Source organism: Oxyura jamaicensis, chromosome 1, assembly GCF_011077185.1.
Source record: "Oxyura jamaicensis isolate SHBP4307 breed ruddy duck chromosome 1, BPBGC_Ojam_1.0, whole genome shotgun sequence".
Taxonomy (NCBI): Eukaryota; Metazoa; Chordata; class Aves; order Anseriformes; family Anatidae; genus Oxyura; species Oxyura jamaicensis.
The window spans coordinates 187587628-187612261 of record NC_048893.1 but is presented as its reverse complement, the minus strand read 5'-3'; the positions used below and the strand labels follow the sequence as shown (position 1 = coordinate 187612261).

At 39.3% G+C, this 24634-nt stretch overlaps 1 protein-coding gene across 1 annotated transcript in view; it reads left to right on the top strand.

The window, feature by feature from the left end:
• The window catches only part of DDX10 (DEAD-box helicase 10), a 189094-nt gene that overhangs the window by 161924 nt on the left and 2536 nt on the right, over positions 1-24634 (top strand). Inside the window, exon 17 of the mRNA XM_035327036.1 lies at positions 14344-14477. Coding sequence (XP_035182927.1) covers positions 14344-14477 — 134 coding nt within the window. The remainder of the gene's footprint in view (positions 1-14343; positions 14478-24634) is intronic.

Here is a 24634-nt window from a genome sequence, read left to right as displayed (position 1 = left end):
ATAATAAGAGAATAAGTCTCTTCTGACTTATTACAGCATATGCAATACATTGCTTCTTGCCATTCTATCTATATTGGAAAGCAGATAAAATTCATAAATAAAAAGTCCCTGAAAATGGAGCACTTTGGAAAATCTCTATTCCAGTTTTGTCTCTATTCTGCTTCAGTTTAATGAGCCACATTTGTTCCAATTCAGAGATGTCAGTGGTGCAGCAGCAAGAGCATTTTGGTGCAGTACTTCTTGTATGTCTTGCAGGCAGCAGCTTTAGTTAGCATGCAGAAGGTTTACTGGTGTTCACTTCTCATTATCAGAAGCTATGGAATATAATTTGGTGAATCTTCATTTCCAAATAAGCATTCCTTAACAAAATGATTGCACTGTGCATTATGCAAGCCAGATCAAAAGCACTGAAGAGATGGAAAAGATGGGGGGAAGTAACAGTGTTAAAATTTGAGAAACCAATTGTCCAAAAGTCTCTCCAGAAAAAAATCTAGATTGCAGATCTAGGTATTCAACATTTGCAAAATGAAATTGATCTTGAAAATGCGATGCGCTGCATTGCAATGCCTACAATAAAATGGATTTAACAATGTTAGCAATGAAGCGCAAAGTTAGAACCAAAATAGCATTCCAATGCTTAAATTTATTCTGATACTAATTTATTTGATGGTGGTTCTCAATTTATCCGCACTCATCCTTAAAGCACTTTATATCCTCTTATTTGTGCTCTTTCCTTACAAGCAGCATTTCATCAGCCAGTACACAAAATTTGGTTGTTATAGAGATAAGGTGGTGAATAAATATTTTGAAAAGAATTCTCTTTCAGGTTCCTTTCTGCAGAAAAATCTTAATTTCTCTGCAACTTGCAATAAGTGCTTTATATTTGATTTGTCCATGATTCTGTGTGTTTTTTTTGCACAATGCAAAGCACAGGAGAGCACTGGGAGTTCTTTGCACCGTACCCATCCTCTGGCTACCAACCAGTCTGAAAAAACAGGAGGAAATACACGTGAATAACCAGAATTTTCTGGTGCTATGGATTACTTTGGAGGTAAAGAAAAGATAGGTAAAAGCACAGTTTGAAGATTATTGTAGTGCAACATTAGCAGGGGCTGCATTCTGGCTGTCTGATTTTCAGGAAATGGAGTGAAGTTGCTCAGATAAATCAGAAGTTGCTTCTTTCTTCAACTGAATACCAAGTAGCTCTTTCTCCAGCAGGAAAAGGGCTTTCAGGTCTTTTAATAAAGCCCCTTTTCCAATTTTTTTTTTTTTTTTTTTTTTTTTTTTTTTTAAACATTGGTTAGCCAGTAAATCTGTATTTGATTGCAACCAAAGAGGAGTGATTTGGGATTTGTAAATATAAATGTGCTGATTCCAAGGAATTTCAGTTTGGACTGTGTTGGAAAGGTGTTTATCCAAAAGCTGAATGCTGTAGTATTAGGCTCATTAGTAACAACTCTTTCTTGACAGATGTGGAGAGACTGACCTTTGAAGAAAAGTGTCCTTCAAGGAATGCTTTTAGAAAAGCATTGTGATGTTAAAAACCCTTCTTCAGTGTCAGGTCTCAGTGTACCATCCAGGCAGATATCCTGGAGCTCAGAACATCGACTCCTTTAAGCCGGGCTTTCTTTGTTGTTTAAGAGGTACTTGTTGGTTTGGGTAATTTGGTATGCTAGATCATTTAAATTCATTTCTTGCTTGGGATTTATTTGAATGGTTCATTTTGTGGGTGGAATCTGCAGAGGGAGAGCAGCTGATAAATGTTCTGTTACTTCTTGTTGGGCAAGTGCTCCTTTGTGCTCAGAAAGCTGAGATGCTGGATTTAATGGGCATTGTCAACCTTGCCAGTCTAGCGAAGATGTAGGCGCTTCTCATGTGCGCCTGTACAAGCTAGCGCGGCGTACAGAGCTTGGTCAGAACCGCACGGGCTGAGCACTGGGATAAACTACAGTTGAGTACACTGGGATTAAATGGATTTGGTGTTCGGGGGTTACATGAAAGCACTCCATAGCTACAAGGTGAATTGCTTGTTGGAGATGGCACAGATAGCTCTTTGGCCTTTTGAGCTTCATCTAGGTGCATCTTTGTATTTCTTACCTGTGATAGCAGGGAGTTAGGAAACTTCTTTAAATGTGATTATTGTACAGAAAAACAGTGTGAGACCTCACCTGGTTAGCGCTGGGAGATCTCCAGTGCCAGAAGATGGGAATTCAGGAATCTCAGGGTTAGGCTGGTGCATCTGAGCTGTCTGGGAATCTCTTTGATTTTATTTTTTGATAATTTACTTCCTGACAAAAGAAGTAAAACGTGCTATGGATCATCCGAAAATCTCATTTATCAACCTGTCTGCGCAGGAAGCGTTACTTGGGGTGTTGAAATAGCTTGCCAGTGAGGTGGCTGAAGCCACCTCACTGCACCAGAGGTACATTATGTTCAGTGGTGTTACCATTTCATCGCAGTTGTGAAGAAAAGTTACAGAACAGTGACTTGAATTATGATGTCGCTTTAAGAAAAGGCATTTACAAATAACTTTATCTCTTTTTAGTTATGCATAATGTATAAAACATGATTCTGTGCCTACTTAATAAAAATAGACTTAATACAAAAAGCAAGTTTAATTAAAACTCATAACCGGAGATGTCAGAACGCTGATCACAGGTCTGAAAGTACTTCTTTCTAAATTTAGTTATATATTCTGAATTTCGTGATGGATATTATGTACTCAGTGCTTTGGGGAGTCATGCATAATGTAACAAGGGTTTTCGCTTAACAGTACCTCTAGCAAATGTTCTCTGTGCTAATATTGTATGCCAAGTAGAATGTGATATAACAAATTATTTATTTATTTTATATAGGTCATTAAATTTTATCCTCAAAATTTTGTGAAACTGCAAGAACTTAAAAAGGAAGCATAACACATTTAAACGTGCGAGAGGGGATAGGTTTGTAGTTGCAACCAAATCACAACTGGCTTTTTTGATCAGGTGGTTCTACTGAGGCAGAAATAATTTTAGTGACTCCGTAAAGCTGAAATCCTAAACTTGTCTTTTGCAAAGAGAAGTACTCCTGAAGAAAGCAAAAATAATATTTTCAAGGTTAAATATTCCCTGTGCAAATAGATGAGACTTATGTAAGGAGGATCAGGCACTTTGGCTCTGCTGTTTCTCAAACAGAGCAATACTGCTATGTCTGTAAAACTACATTAAAGCTTAACATTGTTTCCAAGTCACGTCTGATTTTTTTCTTGTTTACCTTTGTTTCTTATAACAAGTGGAAAAAAAAGTTTGTAAGGCAAAAAAAAGATTGATTTTCATCTATCATTTTAATTATTGGACAGGTCAAGAATTTAAAAGTTATGCAAGACTAAGACATTGTATGGCGGGTGTTGGAGAAAGTGGCAGTTGAATAGAATTTTTTACATATGAGGTACGCTTTGGTTACTGGTTTCAGATTTTCGTTGAGATTGAACCAGCAAATACGAATGACTTCTAATTGGTCTGTTACATGGCTTTGTAAATTCTCAGACCTAAAAAAATCTTGAGGAGGGATCTGGGAGGTACTAACAAGGCCATGGTAAATCCTGTACTTCCCTTTAGCAGTTTAGCAAAGATTTTTAAACATTTCTTTATACCCGTAGTAAAGCGCGTTTCCCAAATGCAGTTCGTTGAAGTGTCCGCCTACAAGCTGATGGGTGGATTATTATTTGTACCTTGGGATAAGGCCAAGACCTCCAGAACTTCCTGGTAATTTGGATCCTAGGTCTGCTTGCAGAGTTTCCAAATTGGAATTGTATGGCACAGAAATCAAATGTTCTGTGAAGGTTTTGTTGAAAATGTAACTATGATTTGATTTGTTCACATTTCTTTTCAGATTGATCAGTCAGTATATACATTTTTCTGCTGGTTGGGAGCCAAACCAGCTGGTGGATGCATCTTTTTTTAACTGGTGACCCATTCAGAAAGTAGTTGGGCAGCACCTTTTTGCTCTAGAACAGGACTAGCAACGGCTCTGCATCTCAGCTTTCAGCAGGCCAAAAGAGTTTTCTCCAAAGCTGCACCCAGGCTGATGAGCTACGCGTTAGCTGGTGTGATCTACGGGAGAGAAATGGAGGAAATATTTCAAAAACTTGAAAAGTAAATGAGCAATCTGTTCTCAGGTTGGTGCAAAAATAACAGGTTTATAACAGGGAAATTCAGTACAGACTCTAGAAAAATGTTCCAGTGGTGAGGTTATTTGAATACCGGAACAAGTTTTTGAGGAGACTGTGGGATCCTCCTTGCTGAAGGCTTGAAAATCAAAGGTGGGAATGATGTAACTGAGCTTACTTGCTGAGGGGGCATGGAGAAAGTGACCACCAGCTATGTCCTGCAAGTCCTGCCTGGTTTGTGTTGACTCACCTCCACTGCTGTGTGTGGCTGAGAAGCTTCTGTGTCAGGATCAGAAATATCCCATCCAGGAATGTGACAGATTTATGGAACAAGTCCATCGACTGGATTTTTCTTGGAAGCTCCTGTAAGAGAGCATTTAACAGTATTTTTTCTGTGGGTTTTGAAATTATCGCCATACTGAGATTAATGGAGTGTTAAGCATCCTGTTGCTGTCAGTCTCAAGAAGTTATCGTTACATCAGTTCAGCTAGTTCATGTATTTGATCTTCTAATGGCAAATCTGAAAACCAAAATTAATGCATTTTATTAATTTAAAACAAGCAAAGATTCTGGAGGATGAAGATACCGCAAAGACTTGAAGCCCTACTTTGCAGAATAACATTGTGTGAACTCGTGAATATTATCTAGGCTTACGGTTTTATTTAGTGCATTTGTTTTTATTGGTAGTGAAGACGGTGGTTTTCGTGGTGTGACCTATACAGAAAGCATGTCATGGATCTGTACTAAATTCTGTTTCTGGTGGAGGTCCTCTGGGCTAATAAAAGCTCACTCTTTTCTGTTTATTGTGGCCAGTGAATTAATGAGAACTAGGAATATGTCCACAGTCAAACCAGCAGTCAGTTTTCAGTTTGCTGTCTCTGTTTCCAGTATTTACTAATGTACGGCAAATCACAACTGCAAGCAGCTTGCGTAACACCAAGAAGTCAGTAGAGCAAGTGAGCTGTTCGCACTGGAGTTCATAATGAGCAGTAAAGTTAAGCTAAAATTACTTTTTCTGACACCTTTCTAAGCAAGCTACAATTTATTTTTAAATCAGTGAGTCTAACATTTATCCTTGTTCTCCCTTTCCTTGACAGTTTATGTGTATGTTGCAAGTATTTGGGAGAAAGATGGGGGAAAAAAACAGCAGAACACCACAACTGAAAACCATGTTAAAATTAAGAACATGATGGATAAAAATCAAAAGTTCAGTAAAAAGACAAAAATAGTTATTTAAATCCATATTTTAAGTTAAGTTAGATACATACTTGAGGAAGTAGGCATTTTTGTTTATTCTTCCTTTACTCATTCAGTCTCTGAATAGAAATTAAGTCTGAAGCCTTTAACCATACTGAAATCATGAAAGGCAGGATACCTGGAAGTAAATTTTATTTTTCAGCAACAGGTAATGTGTATCTTGTTAAATGTTAGTTGAAATTACAGCCCCTGCTTGGATAAACTTTTTTTTTTTCTTCCATACATCTGCAGTATTCAGGATGGTTCTACTTAAACTATTAATTAGGAATAACTTTAAAAGAATAAGCCATATAACAAATTTTATAAGTTACAAAATAATTAAAATTCTGGTTGAAATCTGTTTCATTTCAGATAGAATGGGACACTAATCATGATCCAAAAATGAATAGTAGTCACAGGGCCAGTACGTGATGGCTCTTCTATCATTGGCTAATGTCACTAGGGAAAAGGAAAATGGAAAAGAAAAATTGAGACTTCAAATAGCATAAAATAGTACCCAATTTCATGTAAAAGCCAGTGTACAACAACTGTGTTTCAGAATACTGAAGAGAAGAGCAACGGAGACATTCATTATTTGCATCTACTACTGGGTGAATTAAATGCCTGCTGCTTGTAGTCAGGATTATAGTTAGTGATTTAAATCACTAATTTAAATTGGTCCACCCACCCCGACAACAAATAGTGTTGTTTTGGTACAGTATAAGAAGTTAAAGTTTGTACCTGCCTGTGCACTGTTAATAACGTTACGTCTAGCCATACCCAAGTTTGATAGTTCAGACAGTTTTACCAAAATGCAATTTTGTGGGAACCCAATAGAGCCATGTTTCACAAAAGCTATTCTTACAAGAGCTAAATGCCAAGGTAATCGATCATACAGTGTGCCGTATCCTGTTGTTATGGATATAATCCATTATTTATGCAGTATAAAGATTTTTCAGATGTTGTTGAAATGAACAAGCTAGCGCATGAGCAACTGCAAGGCGTAAGATGTCCTTAGCTGAAAACTGCAATTTCTTAAGTTAAAATTTGTGAAGACGACATCAATGACTACAGCATGTTGGAGATCGATTTGCTGTAAGTATGGGTGGAGGCTTCCAGGGAGCAGCAAGAAGTCGCTAATACACTAATTATACCTACAGATAAGTGCCAGATCTTCTGCTCTCACTGTTTGCACACCACCTGTATTTCAATTACTGAAACCAAAAGGTGTTACTCAGTCACTGGAAATACAGTGAAAACATTTTGACAGCAGTGCAAAAGCCAAAGACTGCTTGAGTATAGTACAGCGTTGTTTCCTTAATGAGCCATCGGATATGGGTGTCACTGCTACATTTAATAAATATAATTAGCCATGTGCTTAGGCTTCTGATGGAAACTTGTCTCAACTTTGATTTTTTCCCTGCTCTGCATTGTTTCATACATCTTGTACTTGTGCTGAATGAGATGACAGTCTTCACCTGCCTCATTTAATCAAATGCCTTATTTGTGGAAGACCTAAAACACTGATACAATGCAGCAGGTGGATAAAAAATACTTCCATAAATGGCTGCACATTCAAATAAGGACAGCCTTCTTCCTTCTTCTTGGTTGAATTTGATAGTTCTCCCTAGCTGTTTAGCAGGAAAACCTGCAATGATACCTGCATGGTAGTTTTCAAACTCAGATTTGGTAACTGTGGCTATCTGCAGGATGCCCGTGGTGCACTGTTGTGTACTGTGACTTCTTTCACCTTCGTCAGGTGAAAACAGATGGGAAGCTGGCTGCTGGACCTGAGATCCTAGCTACTCTGTTGTTGTTTCTCTGCTTGAGACCAGACAGGACTGGTATAGAAACAGGACAACCACTAATAGTTCTTTTTACCTTGTTATGCTCTCTGGCTGTAGAAATTTGCAGTTCAAAGACTTTCAGGGGCAAAGGCACAGCACGACTGTACTTAATAACCCTTGATAGATTTTTCTCACTGTTACCTATCTACCTACCTCTTGAGCCCATTTAAACTCCTAGCACCTTCTGTATTCTTTGGCAGAAGGTTTCATGGCTTTGCCACTTGCCGCATAAACGAGGTGCCCTGTGTTGTTTGGCCTTGCGCTCCCTAATTCCATTTCCCGTTGGTTTTATTATTCTGCACTTGCTACCAGCTCTTCTTCCTCTTTGCTATTTTTCTGCTTTCTTTCTCAGTCAGCTCAAGGACAGGTCTTATGGCTTCTTACTCTTTGCCATCTCTTACTCTTTGCCATTTCTTATTCCCACCCCCTCCCCCCTACTTTTTTTTTCTTCTTTGTATTACTTGCTCACTTGTGAGCAAAATAATACCTGACAACATAGCATTAGAAAGATTTTGAAAATTTGTTTTGAGGCTTTTTTTGTGTTATCAAATGTTATACATCAGTTTTCTTTCAGACAAGGATTTAGTGTACGTGCTGGCATGGCAGACACTGCAACCTCTCTTTCTGGCCAGGGATTAAGCTACTACTGTGTTAATTCAAATGCCAGAGATTTTATTAATGGTACTAAAGATCTTAATTTTGGTCTTTTATGGCAAATAAAACAACTGTGTGCCCATGCCCATGTTTCATTTCACTGGAACTATTAACTTATGCTGTTGTGCAATCTGGGTATGCTCAATCTCTAAAATCAACAATATAAGCAGTAGATTAAACTCTTTTGTTTGTCAAAATTTTATATATTCCACTGTATATTTCACTTCCAGTGCTACCAACCTGGTAACTTAATTTATTCTAAGTTGTATTTTCATGTTCGTAGCGTGAATTGCTTTTAAGTTAACTGTATTGTGGTTTTATCCTGAGCTTTCACAACAAAATTCTATTAGTCTGCCCTTTCGTTAAAATCACATTGGTAGTTGTGGCTAGTAACAACTTGAAAAATCTTGCATTTACTGTAAGTTATCTACATTGGCCTTCTAGGAAGACAATAAAAAATTAAAAGCTTAAGTTCCAACTGTGAGTCATAACCATTATTCAAATACAAATGAGAACAGATACTTTGAAATAAAAAAGTTCTTTGGGTAGAGTTCTCAACATTTCATTTTGAGGTTGTTGAGCCTGTGATTTTAAATTTAGCAACTTATATTATCATTCTCTATATGCATTTGTTATGTTGCTATTAACTCTGATAGAGAATATCAATACTTCATAGAGATCAAGATTACAGATAAGATGTATACCTACTACTATGATAACCACAGAAACTTAAAAAAATTTCAAAGAAATTTTTCACAGAAACTTCAAAAATTTAGAAGTGAATGTGGAAATATCTATGATTTTTGTGGTTTTGATGGCTCTCAGCTGTGCTTGTGGCACGAGCCCCTTACAACATGAACTGCCTTGGTATATTTACACAGCAAAGATTTGAATGTCAGTATATAGCATCAGTGTGTGCTAGTTTGGGCCATAGGCTTCCTACTTATCCCCAAGAAGAAACTAGCCTAGAAGGATTGACAAAAACAGTTTTGAAAGGATATGTATATTGCCTGTTCAGTGTTGCAGATAGTAGGGTAAATGACAATGGAAAGAAAGCTTGCATGGCTTAATCACCTGGACAAGCTTGAGAAGTGGGCCCATGTGAACCTAACGAGGTTCACCAAGTCCAAGTGCAAGGTGCTGCACCTGGGCTGTGGCAATCCCAGACAGGAGTACAGACTGGTAGAACTCAGTGAGAGCAGCCCTGCAGAGAAGGACTTGGGTGTTCTGGTGGACAAAAAGCTTGACATGAGCCAGCAGCGTATGCTTGAAGCCCAGAAGGCCAACTGCGTCCTGGCTGCACCAACAGAGGGGTGGGCAGCAGGTGGAGGGAAGGGATTGTGCCCCTCTGCTCTGCCCTCATGAGCCCCCACCTGTAGTGCTGCGTCCAGGTCTGGGGCCCCCAGCACAAGATGGGGATCTGTTAGAGCGGGTCCAGAGGACGGCCACAAAGATGATCAGAGGGCTGGAGCATGGAGCACCTCTCCTGTGAAGAAAGGCTGAGTGAGCTGGGACTGTTCAGCCTGGAGAAGGGAAGGCTCAGGGGTGACCTTATTGCACTTTTCAAAACTTAAAGGATGCTTATGAAAAAGATGGAGAGCAACTTTTTGCTCAGTCAGATAATGACAAGACAAGGGGGAATGTTTTTTAACTAAAAGAGGGGAGATAATATATTAGAGGCTAGGAGGAAGTTCTTGACTCAGAGGGTGGTGAGGCCCTGGACCAGGTTGCCCAGGGAAGCTGTGGATGCCCCATCCCTGGAGGTGTTCAAGACCAGGTAGGATGGGGGGCCCTGGGCAACCTGATCTAGTGGGTGGCATGATGAAACTAGATGATCATTAAGGTCCCTTCCAACCCAAGTCATTTGATGATTCTGTGATCATGATTCATGAAGGTTAATCTTAAATACCACCGCACACAACATAGAAATGCACCCTTTCCCCTCTTAACTTGCAAGAAAAAATCATCTTAAGACAGATCCTTGCCTCAGTGGAAATGATGCTTTGTCACCTCCAGTTAGAAGCGTTGTAATTCAGTTCAGAAGGAGATGGATTTGAAGGCTATTGATGAGCTTTAGACAGTAGGCCGTGTAGTTGCCCAGTTTCGTCATGATTTACGCAGCTATTTCAGCTCTGCACTTCGTTTGCTCCACTGGCTCCCAGTCAGTTTCCAGTGTTGTCTGAGGCTTTTTTCTTGATCTTCAAAGCAACTATTGGATCAAACACCCTGGCTACATGAAAGACTCTATTTCTATTTGTGAACTGCCAGAATAGCTGTATTCCTGTGGGGCAATGTAAGCGATGGGATATCAGAGCAACCACGCCTCAGCAGGGGGCTTAGTTCTGGGTTAGGGTTTCAGGCTATGAAAAAAAATCCCCCGAGGCGAGAAGGTGAATCTAGAGTAAGATGGCTTAAAGGAAATGCTACAAACCTACAAACACTTCGTTTGTGAATGTGCTCCATCATAAAAACGGTGCAGAAGCAACTCCCATTTTTATCTCAAAAATGACTGTCAGAAAGAAGAAAGTTAACATCATTTTGAATGCTATCAGGTCATGGAAGGAATTACATTTTAAAATATCCTTTTATATGAATTTTAATACTCTAAATTTTAAAATGTTGTGTACTTGTGTAATGACCTATTAACAGTATTTGAAGCTTACTTTTGCATTGCATTAAAATCATAAACATCACTTAGTGGGAGACAAACATCACTTACAGGTAGAGGCCACATTATTAACAAAAGCTAAAGGAACATAGCTCAAAAGGAACTGAAAATTTTAGTAGAGTTAATAAATACTTTATAATGCGTGACTGTTGATAGGTGGAAATCAAGTCTGATCAACTTCTAAACTAACTTTAAAACTCTGTATTTGTAGTGGCCCAGAAATACGCCACCACCGTGCTTTGTACAAAGTACTACGGACAGATTGGCACCGCTGAAACAATTCTTCCCCCAGCCCAACCTGATTGCTAGGGACAAATGAATTGCTTAAAGGGTTGAATGTAAATGTTGCAACTCCAAATAATTTATTTAGGTAAAAAATAAATACCTATTAAATTAAATTAGATATAAATTAAATACCACAATAATTGTATTCTGTAATTTAATCTTGGAAAATGTGAAGTTTCCTTTCTGTGCAGAGGTTTTCATGGCATATTTTTTCAGGTTTTCCTTTATCTCTTGATAATAGATAATTTTCACCTGAATGCATACTGAGTGATAGAAGGGAGACAGCATTTTGCTATTTTTAAAAAAATAACCCCTTGAGTGTTGATTTTCTTTAAAAGATACATCAATTTCTTCATTTTAAGTTCCTTTCAGTCTGCCTAGCACAACTACCTATCTTCATCATATTCATCTTGCTTTATAGAGAAACTGAGTTGTTGTTGTATCTTACAACAAAGGCAATGAGAAGTTGTATTGTCTTCAGACAGGACAAAAGCTCTAGAGGAACCTGCCCTGTTTGCCTCATCTTATGTGCATTTCCGAAATGCCTGAAGTGAGTTACTGGTACTTGGTACATGTGGCAAGTTGATGGCAGTGAGGTTTACAAACCTTCTATGTTCCAGCATACGTGTTTTGCTGATCTTGTTTTCTGCAAAGTTTTTGCATGAGAATAATCTGTTTATGCCCTAGAGGGAGATTATGTAAATGCAGAAATGTTTCTATCTCAATGCCATATTAAAACTGAAAGAATTCCTAGAAAGTTTGTATGGTCTGGAACTAGACCGCAAAATAGAAGGGGACAACCTGTCTGGTAGAGTAACAGAGATACCTTACTATTTTATTCTACCAAGGAGTAACAAGCTAAGTGCCACTGAATCCTCTTCTCCTTACTGGCCTGATGTGATGATTGAGTGGGTTTCTGTCCACAGCTGAACTTTGTAATAAATCATGCTGCAAAGCACATTGTCGCTAACCTTAGACATAAAATACAGATGGTCCAAATCTATTCTTCAGTTAATGCTGACTTTGGTGGTCATTGCTCTATGTAGCATCCAATCCCAGTTCTCTAAATTGCATTTTATTTGTAAGTTTTATATAAAGAGTTTTTACAGTAATTATCTTGCGCTATGATGTGAGTTTTTTCTCCATTTCTTGTGGTGAGTAATACGAAGTCACAAGGCTTCTTCCTCCTGACTGGCTGATAAAAATTTGAAGCAAGAGTGAAAAATAATGAGTTTCTGTTGTTCAGCTGTGGATGATAAATGTTTGTGCTCAAGTTCTTAACAATTTCAGGGACTTACGAGTATTATAATGAATATGTAACAGGCAGTGCTCATAAGAAATATGACCTCATGATTCCTGATGAATTAGAGGCATCTTTGCCAATTATTTCTCTTGTAATAGTAAGCATTGCCTTGAACAAGTCTCTGCAAATTTTCTGCTGGAAAAATGAATATGAGTGTGTAACGATAGTGAAGGTTTGATCTGTGTGTGTGTGTAATTGTCTTATGAGCATATATATAAATGACAAAACTTAAGAAATGATGCAATATCAACGTTTTGCTGACATAACCGAGAATATGAATGTGAACAACCTGAGTCTTAAAAGATGACTGCCATTAAACGTTAGCCTTCTGTAGCTTAGTGTCACACATAAATATTAAAAATATTTTGTTCCATATCACAGCTTGGAATACTGTTTCTCTTTTGCTTTTTATATGTATATATAATTGTTATGTGCTACTGCTATAGAAATAATAGATGCAGTGGGACAAATAAAGAGCAAGTATTTAATGTTTAAAAGAAATTGAAAAAAGCTATAATTTAATGCAGGATGCTTTTTGAATATGGAAATGCTTTAGAAAAATGTAACCTTCAAAATAGTTTTCTGTGGAATTAATAGTGCTCTGTGATGTTGTACTAAACGATGAGCTAGAGGATATTTTTGGAAACTAGAAAATACTTTTATTTTTTCTCTTGATTTTGTTGTGAAGTTTTGCACCTGAAGTTCGCTGGTAATCAACATGCTCTTCAGTAGGGGGTTATGTTACTGTAGGTAGTTCACAGTGCTGCTGAGTTTGATGATGCCCTTAGTGATTTTATACACCCACCTTTGCAATTACCTTTACTGGTATTTCAACATAATCAAGAATAAAATGCATGCTTAGTATGTTTTTCTTCTGCCTTCTAACAGCAAATCTGGCTTTTAGCACTTTTTCCTGCTTGCTTTCAACGCTTTGTGGAAGTGTCACTGGACAAGCCTTTGCAGCAGTGACTAATCTTACCCCAAGCAGCTTGTTTCCTTTCACCTCCTGTATATGTCAGTATAATAGGGACCTTTGGTATGGGTTGGCTTTTTTTGTTTGTTTTTATTCTGATGAGGTGTGTGCACTTAAAAGACTTTGTTCTTTTAAAACCATGGCCTGGAGGTGGATGGAAAAATCAGAAGAAAAATGAACTTCAAATATTTAATTAAGTGAAGTTATTCATAGAATGAAGTGTCATTTAAATGGCTGCTGTTTTGGAAACTCTGCTACGTGGATATTGCTTAGAAATCTAAACAAAAGGTAGCAATGTCTTTATTATAGTTTCTTTCCATTTGTTTTGTTTTGCACTATAAAAATGCATGAATTTAGCATTTGTGGTGCTTAGAAATGCTTGTAATCTGTGTGTGTGTGTGTGTGTGTGTGTGCATATGCAATTGCGTATGCCCTCCAGTCCATCTGCTTTCTTTGTGCCTGTTAGCAGTAGTTATATTTACAAAAGTGGTGCCGTTAGTTCAGGTCTGTGTTGAGCAGAGTGTGTATTTCCAAAGCAGTCAATTTATTAGATTATCCATTATGAGGAAGTAGCTTCTGTGCCCTCTTTGTTAAGGAATTCTTGAGGCACTGTTGCACCCAGGGTGAAACTTGCCTTCCCCAGGCAGGCTCTGGGGAAGAGGGGAGCTGAGCTCCAGTGAGGGGAGATGGGGGCTGCTAGGAGGAAGCCTGAGGACCACACATCACTTGTGGTGGATGGCAGAAACTCTCGTAGGACAGTTATTTCAGCTCAAGTAACATTTTGTGTTTTAACTGCAAGGACAACCGTCTGAGTTTTAAATCAGGGCATGTTATAAAGTACACCTTACCCAAGTGATTAATGTGTCCTCTGGCTCGCATCTCTTTGCCAGTGTGTTTGAGAGGCAGTAGAGTTTCATATTAAATACTTTCAGATGACTGTTGATCAGTTGCTGCCAAAATCTTCCAGTTTTGGTAGATTTAAGATGACGGTATTAGGAAGGAAGAATTTGAATGTAAATCCTTGAACTTCATTTTGAATAGTATTTCTTCAGCCTTTAACAGCCTGGAAAGATGATGATGGCAGCAGTGATTCCATTTTCCTGGCTGTACTACGGGTGGCCTTTGAGTGTGGTTGAATGTTTTTTGTTGGTGTATCTCTATTAGTGGGGTCCTAGTAATTAACATGGATTTGTTTGCCTGTCTTATAATTCTCCGTTTGTCACCTGGCAGGCTGAAGGGGAAAGAGTGGCCGTTCTTGCGCACAGTGGAAGTGAAGATGAGTTTGATCCAAGTACTCTTCCAGATCCTGATAAATACAAAGACTCAGATGAAGAGCAAGATTCAGAAAGCGAAGATAGCCATAGGTATGTACATGTCTTCTGCACTGATTTCGAAGTACTTGTTTTTTAGAAACTGCTGTGTTTAGTTGTTAAGAATTCATTTTACAGTCATCTTGTTGCTTCCAGTACTTAATAACTTAATATACTTAATATTTAAGAGCTTTTTTTTTGTGTGTGTGTGTGAGGAAGCTACTAAACAGAATCTGTTAAAAAGGGTCTGTGTGAGAAAGATTTCTTGAGTCAGTGTTGAAGGGATATCAGTGAGAATGTTCCACAAGCAAAAATCTTGACTAATTCCCAGGAGGTTTCATGCATTTCAGAAGTAGGTTTCTCTACTGTCACATTCCAGGCTCTATTTGAAGAGAAAACATTGAAGTCATTTGAGGATTTGGATGAGCCTTTTGTACCTGTGTTATATTAAATAAATTAGCACATGGTAAAACTTGAGTTGCATGATTGATTCAGCATTGCTCAGACTCATTAGCAGTACAAAAGAAGTGAAATTTGAGTTAGTATAATGAAATTAAGTATGTTAGACATTTCTTGTTAATTTTAAACCACATTTTTAATTTTATAGAACAGGAGATTTTGTTCCTTGTAGTTTAACAAAAAAGCACGGGGTGGGGATGAGGATCTGTAGTTGATGGCAACATTCTGCATGTTTTAGCACATACTGCAGGAAGACCAAAGGATTCCAAGTGAAGTCCTGTGTGTTTTTTGTCATTGGCTTCACAGCAACAAGGGGTCCATCCTTGTGTTTCTGAGAAAAAGCCTAATGTGTAACAGATTCAGAAACATATTATTGACACTTAGTGCTGTTAAGTGGGAGTAAAGATCTTTATTTTGCTCTTTTCTTGATGTCTAGGTTTAGAAATCTCTTGCTTTTCACATCTGAATCAGCTAAATCTTAGCTAGTTTGTCACTAGCCCTGATGTGACTGCCTTCTGTGGGGGTGGGATGCAGGACTGGGTGTTGGGACATGGATTTAAGAGCTGGATTACACCCTGAGTAAACAGCTGTTGACCATGTCCCCTCTAGCCCCTTTGCCAGTGTGTTGGTCATCAGAACTGACAAGGATAGGGTAAATGCAGAGCTTTTCCTAAGCAGCAGTAAATCATTCCTTTTTAGTGCAAGGGGGAGAAAGAGGCTAACTAACTGAATTGTAGTTCCTTCTGTGTTTTTATTTCCCTAAGCTGATTAAGTATCTCTATGCCATGTAAATGAGTGAAAAGGCTGGGTGTAAAATATCAATACAGCCTTCTAAAAACAGGCAGAACATCAGAGACCCACCGATACTTAACAAGATTCTTTCAGTTCCTGCAGTATTTATGACAGCTTGACTCTACTCATCGGCTTTTGGTGGGAGGAAGCAGCATAATTTGTTAAAGATGTTCTTTAATGAAGTTTAAGATTCAGCATTTATTGAGGAGGGTTATGTAAGAGGATTTGTAGATTGCTTTTCATGTGTTACTGGAGTTCAAATATATCTGTCCATACTTGATAAATGTGTTCCCTTGTGGTGTTTTTGTATTGCATGGAGCAGAAGTGGGTTAATACAGTGAAATTTTATCATCAGCTTCACCCATGTAATATTAGAAATGTGGTCAATATTGCCTTTTTAATATATGAGATTCTGATGAGTAATACCTGGATATAAGGCAGCAATTTGAGCCAGAGGATCCTGTAGAACCCTGTTTTGTTGGAAGAGACTGTCTCTGTTCTGACATCACCTGTAAGATAGGGACCAGAAGAAGAGTGTATTTAAGAATTCTGATTTACAAAGAAGTTGAACAAAGGTGCTTGGATAAGTATTTCAGGATACTTGGATACTTATGGGACCTTAGCAGTGCCAGTTCTGTCATTTTGTCTTTGAGAGCAAATTCTGAGCTGACTTGGGCAGTAATGCTTTGCTGCAGGTTAAAAAAAAATGTGGAGAGGGTATCTTGAGATAACAGGTAATCACTGGCAGTGCATTTCTTGGAAGGAATAAAATCAAGAGTTTATTGGGAAAGTCTGAAGTAGAGCTTCAGTAGGAGGTTGGCCACTAAGCAGTATTTGTGTTGTTAGTTAGTATGTCACTTTTGAAAGACAGATTCCTGGAATCCATAAAGCTGATGTACCAGCATGTAGGTGGGAAGGAGTTACCCACAACTGAATATAGCAAACCTTAGCGCCTCGGGTGTTTCCTAATTACTCCTAAATTGTTACATACTTAGTGTGGGAAAAAGGTACTGCAGTGCTGCGTTTCTTAAACTAGATTTAGCATTGTTCCTGCTTGTAGCTAGGAAAGGCTATCTCAACAATACCATGTTTTGTAGCATAACTGTTTAAAAAGTGTTTTGAAAAAGTGATAGGGGTGGTCAGTTTAAAATTTGGGAATTTTATTTAGCTTATGTTCAGTATCATTAAATAACCATTTACTAGGGAAGATTGCTTCTGTCTCTCTTTTATGTATTCTTACATCACTTTTTATATTAATCCCTTCCCCAAAGATGTCAGCTAGACTCGAGATCTGCTAAGCTTTAAGAATAAAAGCTGATAGGGTTGGACAGGTTCTTGGCAGTGGTAATCAGTGCAGTTTTTTGGAATCAGCAGCTGACCTGGCCTACTGGAGCCAGAATGTCAGCTCACAGAGAGGGGGAAAAAGGTTAGGGCCTTGGTCGTTACCTCTCCCTGTGAGGTAGGACAGAGAAGGAAGAATATATTGAAAAGGAAAATGGGAGTGTAGTAATACTTTCTGACAAAGTATCTTCCTCAGCAAATCTCAAAACACTTTACAGAGGAGGTCAGTATTGTTTTTATAGAAAGGAATGTTGAGTCACAAAGTAGCTTCAAATCGTGTTGGTGACACAGGTCTGGGAATACAATTCAGGTTCCCTGGGGGCCTATTGAGTGCTCTGACTGCTAGACACAGTGCTCTCTTTGTAACCAGAGGAAAAAAAGGGTAACTAATCTCTTAAATATTTTTGTTATGTTTTTCAGGATGCCAATTTTTCACATATAAACTTAATACCATGTAGACCTAGTTTTTGCTTTACGATTTTATTTGTTTTGTCCTCACTTGAATTACCTTTGCAGGGAATAGTTTTTTTAACTTCTCTGTGCCTAGAGTATTTCAGTTTCGCCCAAGGAGATTACTTTTGAATGCAATTTGGGCTGAAGAGAGTAATTTTGAGCATGCACACGAAAAAATGCTATATATATGATCCAAAACTTGAGCTGGCGTATAGATTTTTTTCTTCTGCCATGTATTAAGTCTTGTCAGGCTTTCTTTTAATAAGTGTACTTTAGGTATGTTGTTTGGAGCATGTTTGGATGTGACTTTGGAATGAAGTGAAATGATAGAACGTTTTCCATGTTACAATGCTATCTATGTTGTGTTCATTTGTTTGAAAGATAGCTTAAAATTTAGGAGAGGTTTACCAACAAAATAGTCTTTTCCCCCTTTTCCTTTTCCTTTATGAATTTTGCCTTGAGCTTGGCAAAGAATTATTTATTTTGAAGGTTGGATTTGATTTGGTCTTTGAAACGTATGCATGTGTGGAAGTTACGTTGTCTAAAAAATCGTATTTCAGGTTTTGAATAAGAGAGGTGAAGGCACGTAAGATAAAACAAATTTTATCTTATAATTTATTTAAATTAAAAAGATGTCCATGCAAAGAATCTGTTGAAACATAGTTTCTGTTATGATTTTCATGCAGTATCAGGACATTTTTGCCATGCAAACCCTGCTGATTTACGTGTTTAGCATTCATTTTATGACTGCAAAGTTGCAATTTCATTTTTCTTCCTTAAGTAGCATATCTGTGTAAATCTTTCATGTCTGTTCAGTTTTCTGGGGGGTTATAATCTGGCTGGGTTGCTTTCTGCTCTCAGTTATGGGGTTTAAGCTTCCTCTGGCTAGTAGTGAGACATTGGGGTAACACAGGCCTCAAGAATGCCATTGCTTGAGGCCTGTCAGCCGGACCCTGCCTGCTGGGTTAAACCACCACAACAATACCAGTTTTGGTTGTTTGCCCAGAATTTTGGTTGACTTTTCAATAATGGAAAAGGTACTTAACTTCTTCAAAGAGATTTTTTAAAGTTATCTTTTTTCCTCCCTCATCTTTACACCATCAGACTGAATGCTTTCCTGCTTTTAGTCCTTACTCTGCTGGAGGACTAGACAAATGGATCGTAAATGTTTTCAGCCTTTTTTAAGAAGGGATGAGGACCAAAATTTTCAGTGTGTCATATTGCTTCAAATTTTTCTCCAGCCTTTAAGCTGAACGATGTCCCTGAAAGCAGTTTAGAACAAAACAGTTACGATTTATAGGTAGACATTGAGAGTTTGCTGGAAGAATAGGCCACATCAGTTTATGCACTGTGCTCTGATGGGAAGAGTACTACAGATAAACCTGTAACATCAAAGACCACCATTCTGAGTTTATTGTCAACAGTGATACCTAGAATTAGACAGTAGAGACAGCAGTGTAAGACTTATAGTTGGAGACAGGCTGGGAGTGGGTTTGGAAGTCAGTGGTAGAGATAGTAACTAACTCAAACGAGAGGAGAGAACAGGCAGGGCAGGCACACAGGAGGAGGAGGAGAATGAAAAATGGTGGGGTGCTCACAAGGGCAAGAGCAGAGAATAATGGTGGGTGACAACGTGCTGATGGATTTGAAGATGACAGGATCCAGGAAAAATTAAATTTCTAGGAGTGCCTGAAAAGACTGTGCCAGAATTGAGAGCCATTGATGTGCAGCGCAGTGTGCTGCAGTTCATCTAGAGCTGACTTGGGCCTGCCAGGAAAGCAGCAGTCATGTCTTTACAGATTAAATAGATGAGGCCAGGATGAAGGCTTGAGTACTGGCGCATGATTGTCCATATTGCCCACAACTGGCAGGATTTTGGGCAGTGCCAGCTAGAGCTCCTCTGGGCAAAGTCCCAGTGTATTTCAGTGTGGTAGGACAGGCCAAGGACTGTTTCCAGGAGGCCGTGTTGATGAAACCACATTTTGTCTCTGTTCTCTAGCTCTGAAGAATGCTTTGAGGCACTTGTTAGATGGACTGGGAGCTGTGGGCTGTGTCTGTGCATCCCTTAGCAGACTTTTGTGAAAGCAGAGGTGCAACTGAAACTGGAAACTTCAGTGAATGAAATTAATTCAGAACTGGAAAAAGGAAATCAAGAAAACAGAAAACTTGAATGACCAATAAGCCATGGGGCTAAAGGAAAATGGTAGATGAAGAGGCTGTTGAGCATGAGGCCATGGAAGTGACACAAATTTTGCTGAAAGAGAAAACAGGTAGAGAGGATATATGAATGGAATGAGGAGGAAGGATGATGGAGATCCTGTGGGACAAGAACAGGCAAGAAGTCTTGCTGTCACTGGGGAGGAGGCGTTTCTGTTAAATCAGCAGTGATGCCTCATGCACCTTCCTTAAAATTGTCCCTGAATTGTTTGATGAGTGAGTCACTCTAGGGGCTGTGAAATACCAATATAATGATTCTAGCAAAACCAAATCAGTTGAAAGTAGCATACAGTGAAATTAGGCTTTGAAATTGAAAAATACAACTCTGTTCTGTTTTATATTTTCAAAATTCAGAGATTTTGCAAGAAGTGTTTGGATTAAAATAGAAATAAATATGTTGGGCTATACCACCTACTACTTGCTTTAAGGGAAAAATGCTTCTGAAATGGGTAACTCAATGCAAGTATATGAGACCTAGGGTATCTTCCTTCAGCAGTCTTTAAAAATAGAGACCATCTGTCCATGGTTTAAGAAATCAAAAATGTTGTTATTGTTTTTTTCCCCTCTATCCTGCCCCCAGCATTTTTTTAAACGGGGGGAGCTATACAAATAATGAGTTAAATTTGCCTTTGAATAGAATTCCCTTCCAGCAATACCTCCACAAGCTGAGTAATTAATGACTCCAAGCATGTAATATGAGATTAATTTTTGTATATCTAGCAACATTCATCATATTTGGTTTAAGGCTATCAATGTAAATTGTTAATGAGGTGAAAAATTTAAGTGTATCAAATAGGGTAAAAGAAAATCAGCTGGTTTTCTTAAATACTTATTTTGCAGTCAAATTGAGTTTCTGATATTTCTAATCCCTTAACCTCTTTATATAAAAATATGGGAGAAGAACAAAGTTACAAATGACCTCATCATTACCTTCTTTAAATCTCTATTAGGTGTGACTGATCGTGTTAACTCTTAGATCAGCAACCTGTTCCAATGCCTGACTGCTCTTTATGAGAAGAAAATTTGAGGGGAAAGGAAAAATGTATTTGTTCTGGTACCATTTAGTTTGTGATTTTATGGCCAGTCAGCAGGTTACAGGTGTGCGTTAGCAGTCATTGCTGCTCAGTTGTGTACCTTGTTTTATTTTGAAAATTATGGGCACGTTGCAGTTTTTTATACCATCTTCAATATATAAAACCTACATGCTGATGTTGACCTGCCAAGTTGTTGAGATGATTCATCTGCAAGTCATGGTTTTCCCTCTAATCACAGCATCACAGAACGGCTGAGGTTGGCAGGGCCCTCTGAGTTGGGCAGGCCCAACCCCTGCTCGAGCAGGGACACCCAGAGCAGGCTGCCCAGGACCACGTCCAGGCGGCTTTTGGAGATCCCCAAGGAGGAGACCCCACAGCCTCTCTGGGCAGCCTGTGCCAGGGCTCCGTCACCCGCCCAGCACAGAAGTGCTGCCTGGTGCTCAGAGGGAGCCTCCTGGGCGCCCGGCTGTGCCCATGGCCTCCTGTCCTGGCACTGGGCACCACTGAGCAGAGCCTGGCTCTGTCCTCTCTGCACCCTCCCTTCAGGGATGTAGGGACAGGGATGAGATCCCCCTGAGCCTCCTCTTTTCCGGGCTGTTATATCAGTAAACTCATGAAGGCCAGAACTTAATGTTCTGATAGCCAGAAAAGCACTGTAAGAAAGGTATGATAAAAAAAAATCTCTTTAAGGGTTTAATCATGCTGTACATCTACAAAATGGTGTGGACCTGATTGTAGGATCTCCCACTAAAATTTGTTAACCTGTGCTGTGCTGTGGTTCCTATGAACTTGTCAAGTACAGAAATTACAGAAAAAAAAAGAAAGACACGGTATGCCATCTACCAGTCTGCCAGCAAGTGTTTGCAATGAAGGGAGCAAAAATGGTATTAATATTTCCTAAAATTTTGTAGTTTAGAAATTAATTATCAACAATTGGAAGGCGATAGGTGGGGAGAGAAAAATATCTGAAGAATGTCAGTGTTACATTAAGTTTAGAAGGAATGAGCGGATGCAAGGGTTAGGTGGGTGGTTACTTGTATCTCCAAAGGTAGCAGTGCATTTCAGAGAGAGTTATGCCTCTGACAGATGGACATAGAGCAAAATCAGGCACCTTCAGCTGGAGCTGAACACCCAGAATGGTGTTATTTGATCCACTTGAGAACCAACCCCTGAATAATATCAGTTTTCAGACTATTGTATAAAGATAAGCTGAGATTGCTCTGCCTGAATACATTGAGTGGAAACCTGTGGCCTAGGGCTGGGTCAGATTCTGCTGCTTCATGGTCAGTGGTGTCTGCCCAGGAATGGGCAAGAGAAGGGCTTCAGCCACCCCCTTTGAATCCACTGCCACTCGTCCGCTAGAACCTTTAGGAAGTAAAGATGACAACAGAACAGAAGCAAGATGTTGACGGTTTGGGTGCTTTTCCCCATCAAATCTTCTGTATGCTTCCCTTGCAATAAGAAGAAATATTCAGCATATTGTCTTGCTGGTCTGATTTCTGTTCGAGTATTTTTTCTTGTTCCAGATTGTAGTGCTTTAGCTCCAAGACATACTCAGCTTGTCTTCTGCTTTTAGTACAATTACACTGGTATTTCATTACAAGTAGATTAATCTTCCCTTTTTCCTGCAATTGTTTTTTATAAATCTAGTTTTAGAGCAGTTTTGATTTACATCAGTAGAATGGCCAGTAAAGGGAATAACACAACACAATATATTTTCATTACCATTTCTGTGTGCTATAGCATTCTGACAGCAAGTAAGAAAGAAGCTGCACTGGGCTTTGCAGAAGGGACTGCAGTAATTAATCTTCATTAGGACTGCTGCCATGGCCTTATGAATTAAAATTTATTACGTGGAAGAAGGTTTGTGGCACAACATGTTTGATTAGCAAAATGCCAATATTTACGATATAAATTATTCCTAAGTTTTCTGAACTGTATTTTATTAACAGATTCATTCATTATTCATGTACATTTCTTTGGGAAAGAGCTCGTGGCAGCTGTATTACAGTTTGGGAACTCAACTCATGGCCTGCAGTTCAGTGGCGAGGGCAGTTTATTTCCAAGTGCTGTTAAACCTCAGCTCCAGAGCAAGCTCTGATAAATGGTAACTGAAGCAGAGCCCACCTGGAGAGCTTGGAGTTACTGCTGTTTAACCAGCAGCAACGTAGCTCTGTGGCCTCACATGTCAAATGGCTGACTCAAAAGCACCTAAAAGCTAAACCTCACAGAGCAGAGGTTGGCCAGACCTTGAAATCCAGATGAAGGTCGAATACCAGGAATTTAAATAATTTTTTTTTTGGTCTGGTATCTCCTCAAAGCACACTTCTGAGGTTATTTGTTAGTGGTTAAATTAAGAGATGGTGTCTTGCTGCCAGGGTCTCAGACCCCGTGTTGCCCAGATGCCGTATATGCTGGCGTTCATTTCAGGGCCTAGGTTCAGAAAACAGGCTTTAGTGCTTGTGTAATAACCATTACCTACCGCAGGACAGTATCTTCCTGTGTTGTTACAGCTGTGTAAATGGTGACCCCAGAAATCAGTGTGAGTGCTGGTAAGTCGGCTCTGGGTATCTCTTGGCCTGTGTAAGCACAGCCCAGCCCGGTAAATCACTCCATCGGCGGCGTCAGGACGTGTGGGCAGCTCGGGCTGCTGCAGCAATGAAAAACTAAATTGCACCAGATGGTGAAAGGAAGGAATTGTAATCCAGCTGTACGTGCCGCTTTCTGAGTGTTATAAATAGGAGACCAAGAGACACGTTGGCTTTGGTTTGGATCTGATTTGTGGATTTGCTTTCGAACTACGTTTTTGTGTCAGAAGATAATTCACCTCAGAATTACTTTTTTATTTGGGCTGTTGCTGGGGACACCAGCTGGTAGTGCATCGGTGTGTGTGTACGTGAGGGGTATGGGGCTGTTTATGTCTGTGGGAAGTGTCCAACATTAAAAGGCTAGCTCTGCAGGGTGGGCTGACGAGGTCAAGGGAGACCACGGAGGAATTAATTTGACAAAAAGTGCCTAAGTCAGCCCCGTATAGTTGTTGTCACATACCCACCCTCCTTTTGCACGTGAGAGCTGCACCTCCTCCAGAGAGCTTTCTGTCTGACCAGCTAAGGAGAGGCACCCAAGGGAGTATGGGATGTGCCTTGGTGTCATGATGGCGGGTATCTCTCCTCATGATCTCGCGGCACCTTTTTCAAAATTTTGCTGCTTTCACCCTTTTTGGAAGCTCCATCTCTGACTGCTCCTCCAGAGTAGTTCCAGAGCCCCTCTCCATGCCACCAAACTCTGGTGGTAAGACCCACCCTGCTGGCACAGCTGCTTTCACCGCCCTTTGTCCCAAAACTAAACTTCTTTGCACATTTCTCCCCCAACGTGCTTCTCCACTTTTCCTCCTAAGTAACCTTTACCAAATACTGTCTTGTTTCTACTTCTTGTGCATCACGAAAACACAGGCCTTTAGCTCTCTTCATCACTCAATGGCTTTCCTGCCATTCTCCTGTGTTACACATCCCTCCTTGTTTACTTCTCGAGCTTACAGCCCAGTAGGGGTCAAATTAGTGTGAAAATACGCCTGCTGCTGACGTGTGGACACATCTTTAGGATGCACTATTAACCGAGCACCATGATCCCACAGTAATAATAAGAAACAGCTTGACTCAACGTGACCTTTCCACAAAGCTTGTGATGAAAGTTGTTGTCGTTGTGCTTTTGTTTGTGGAAACAATCAGAAACCTCACACTTCTTTATAATGTGTTTTATATTTAAATTTTACCCCTTGCAAACATCCAAACTCCAAAGTGAAATGCTAGATTTTTGGCATTTCAAGTCTATTTCATAACTTGTGAGATGTCTGTGTTGTTTTAATTGCTGAGATGTTTTGAATGCATGTCCTAGATGAAGCATTAGTCAATTACG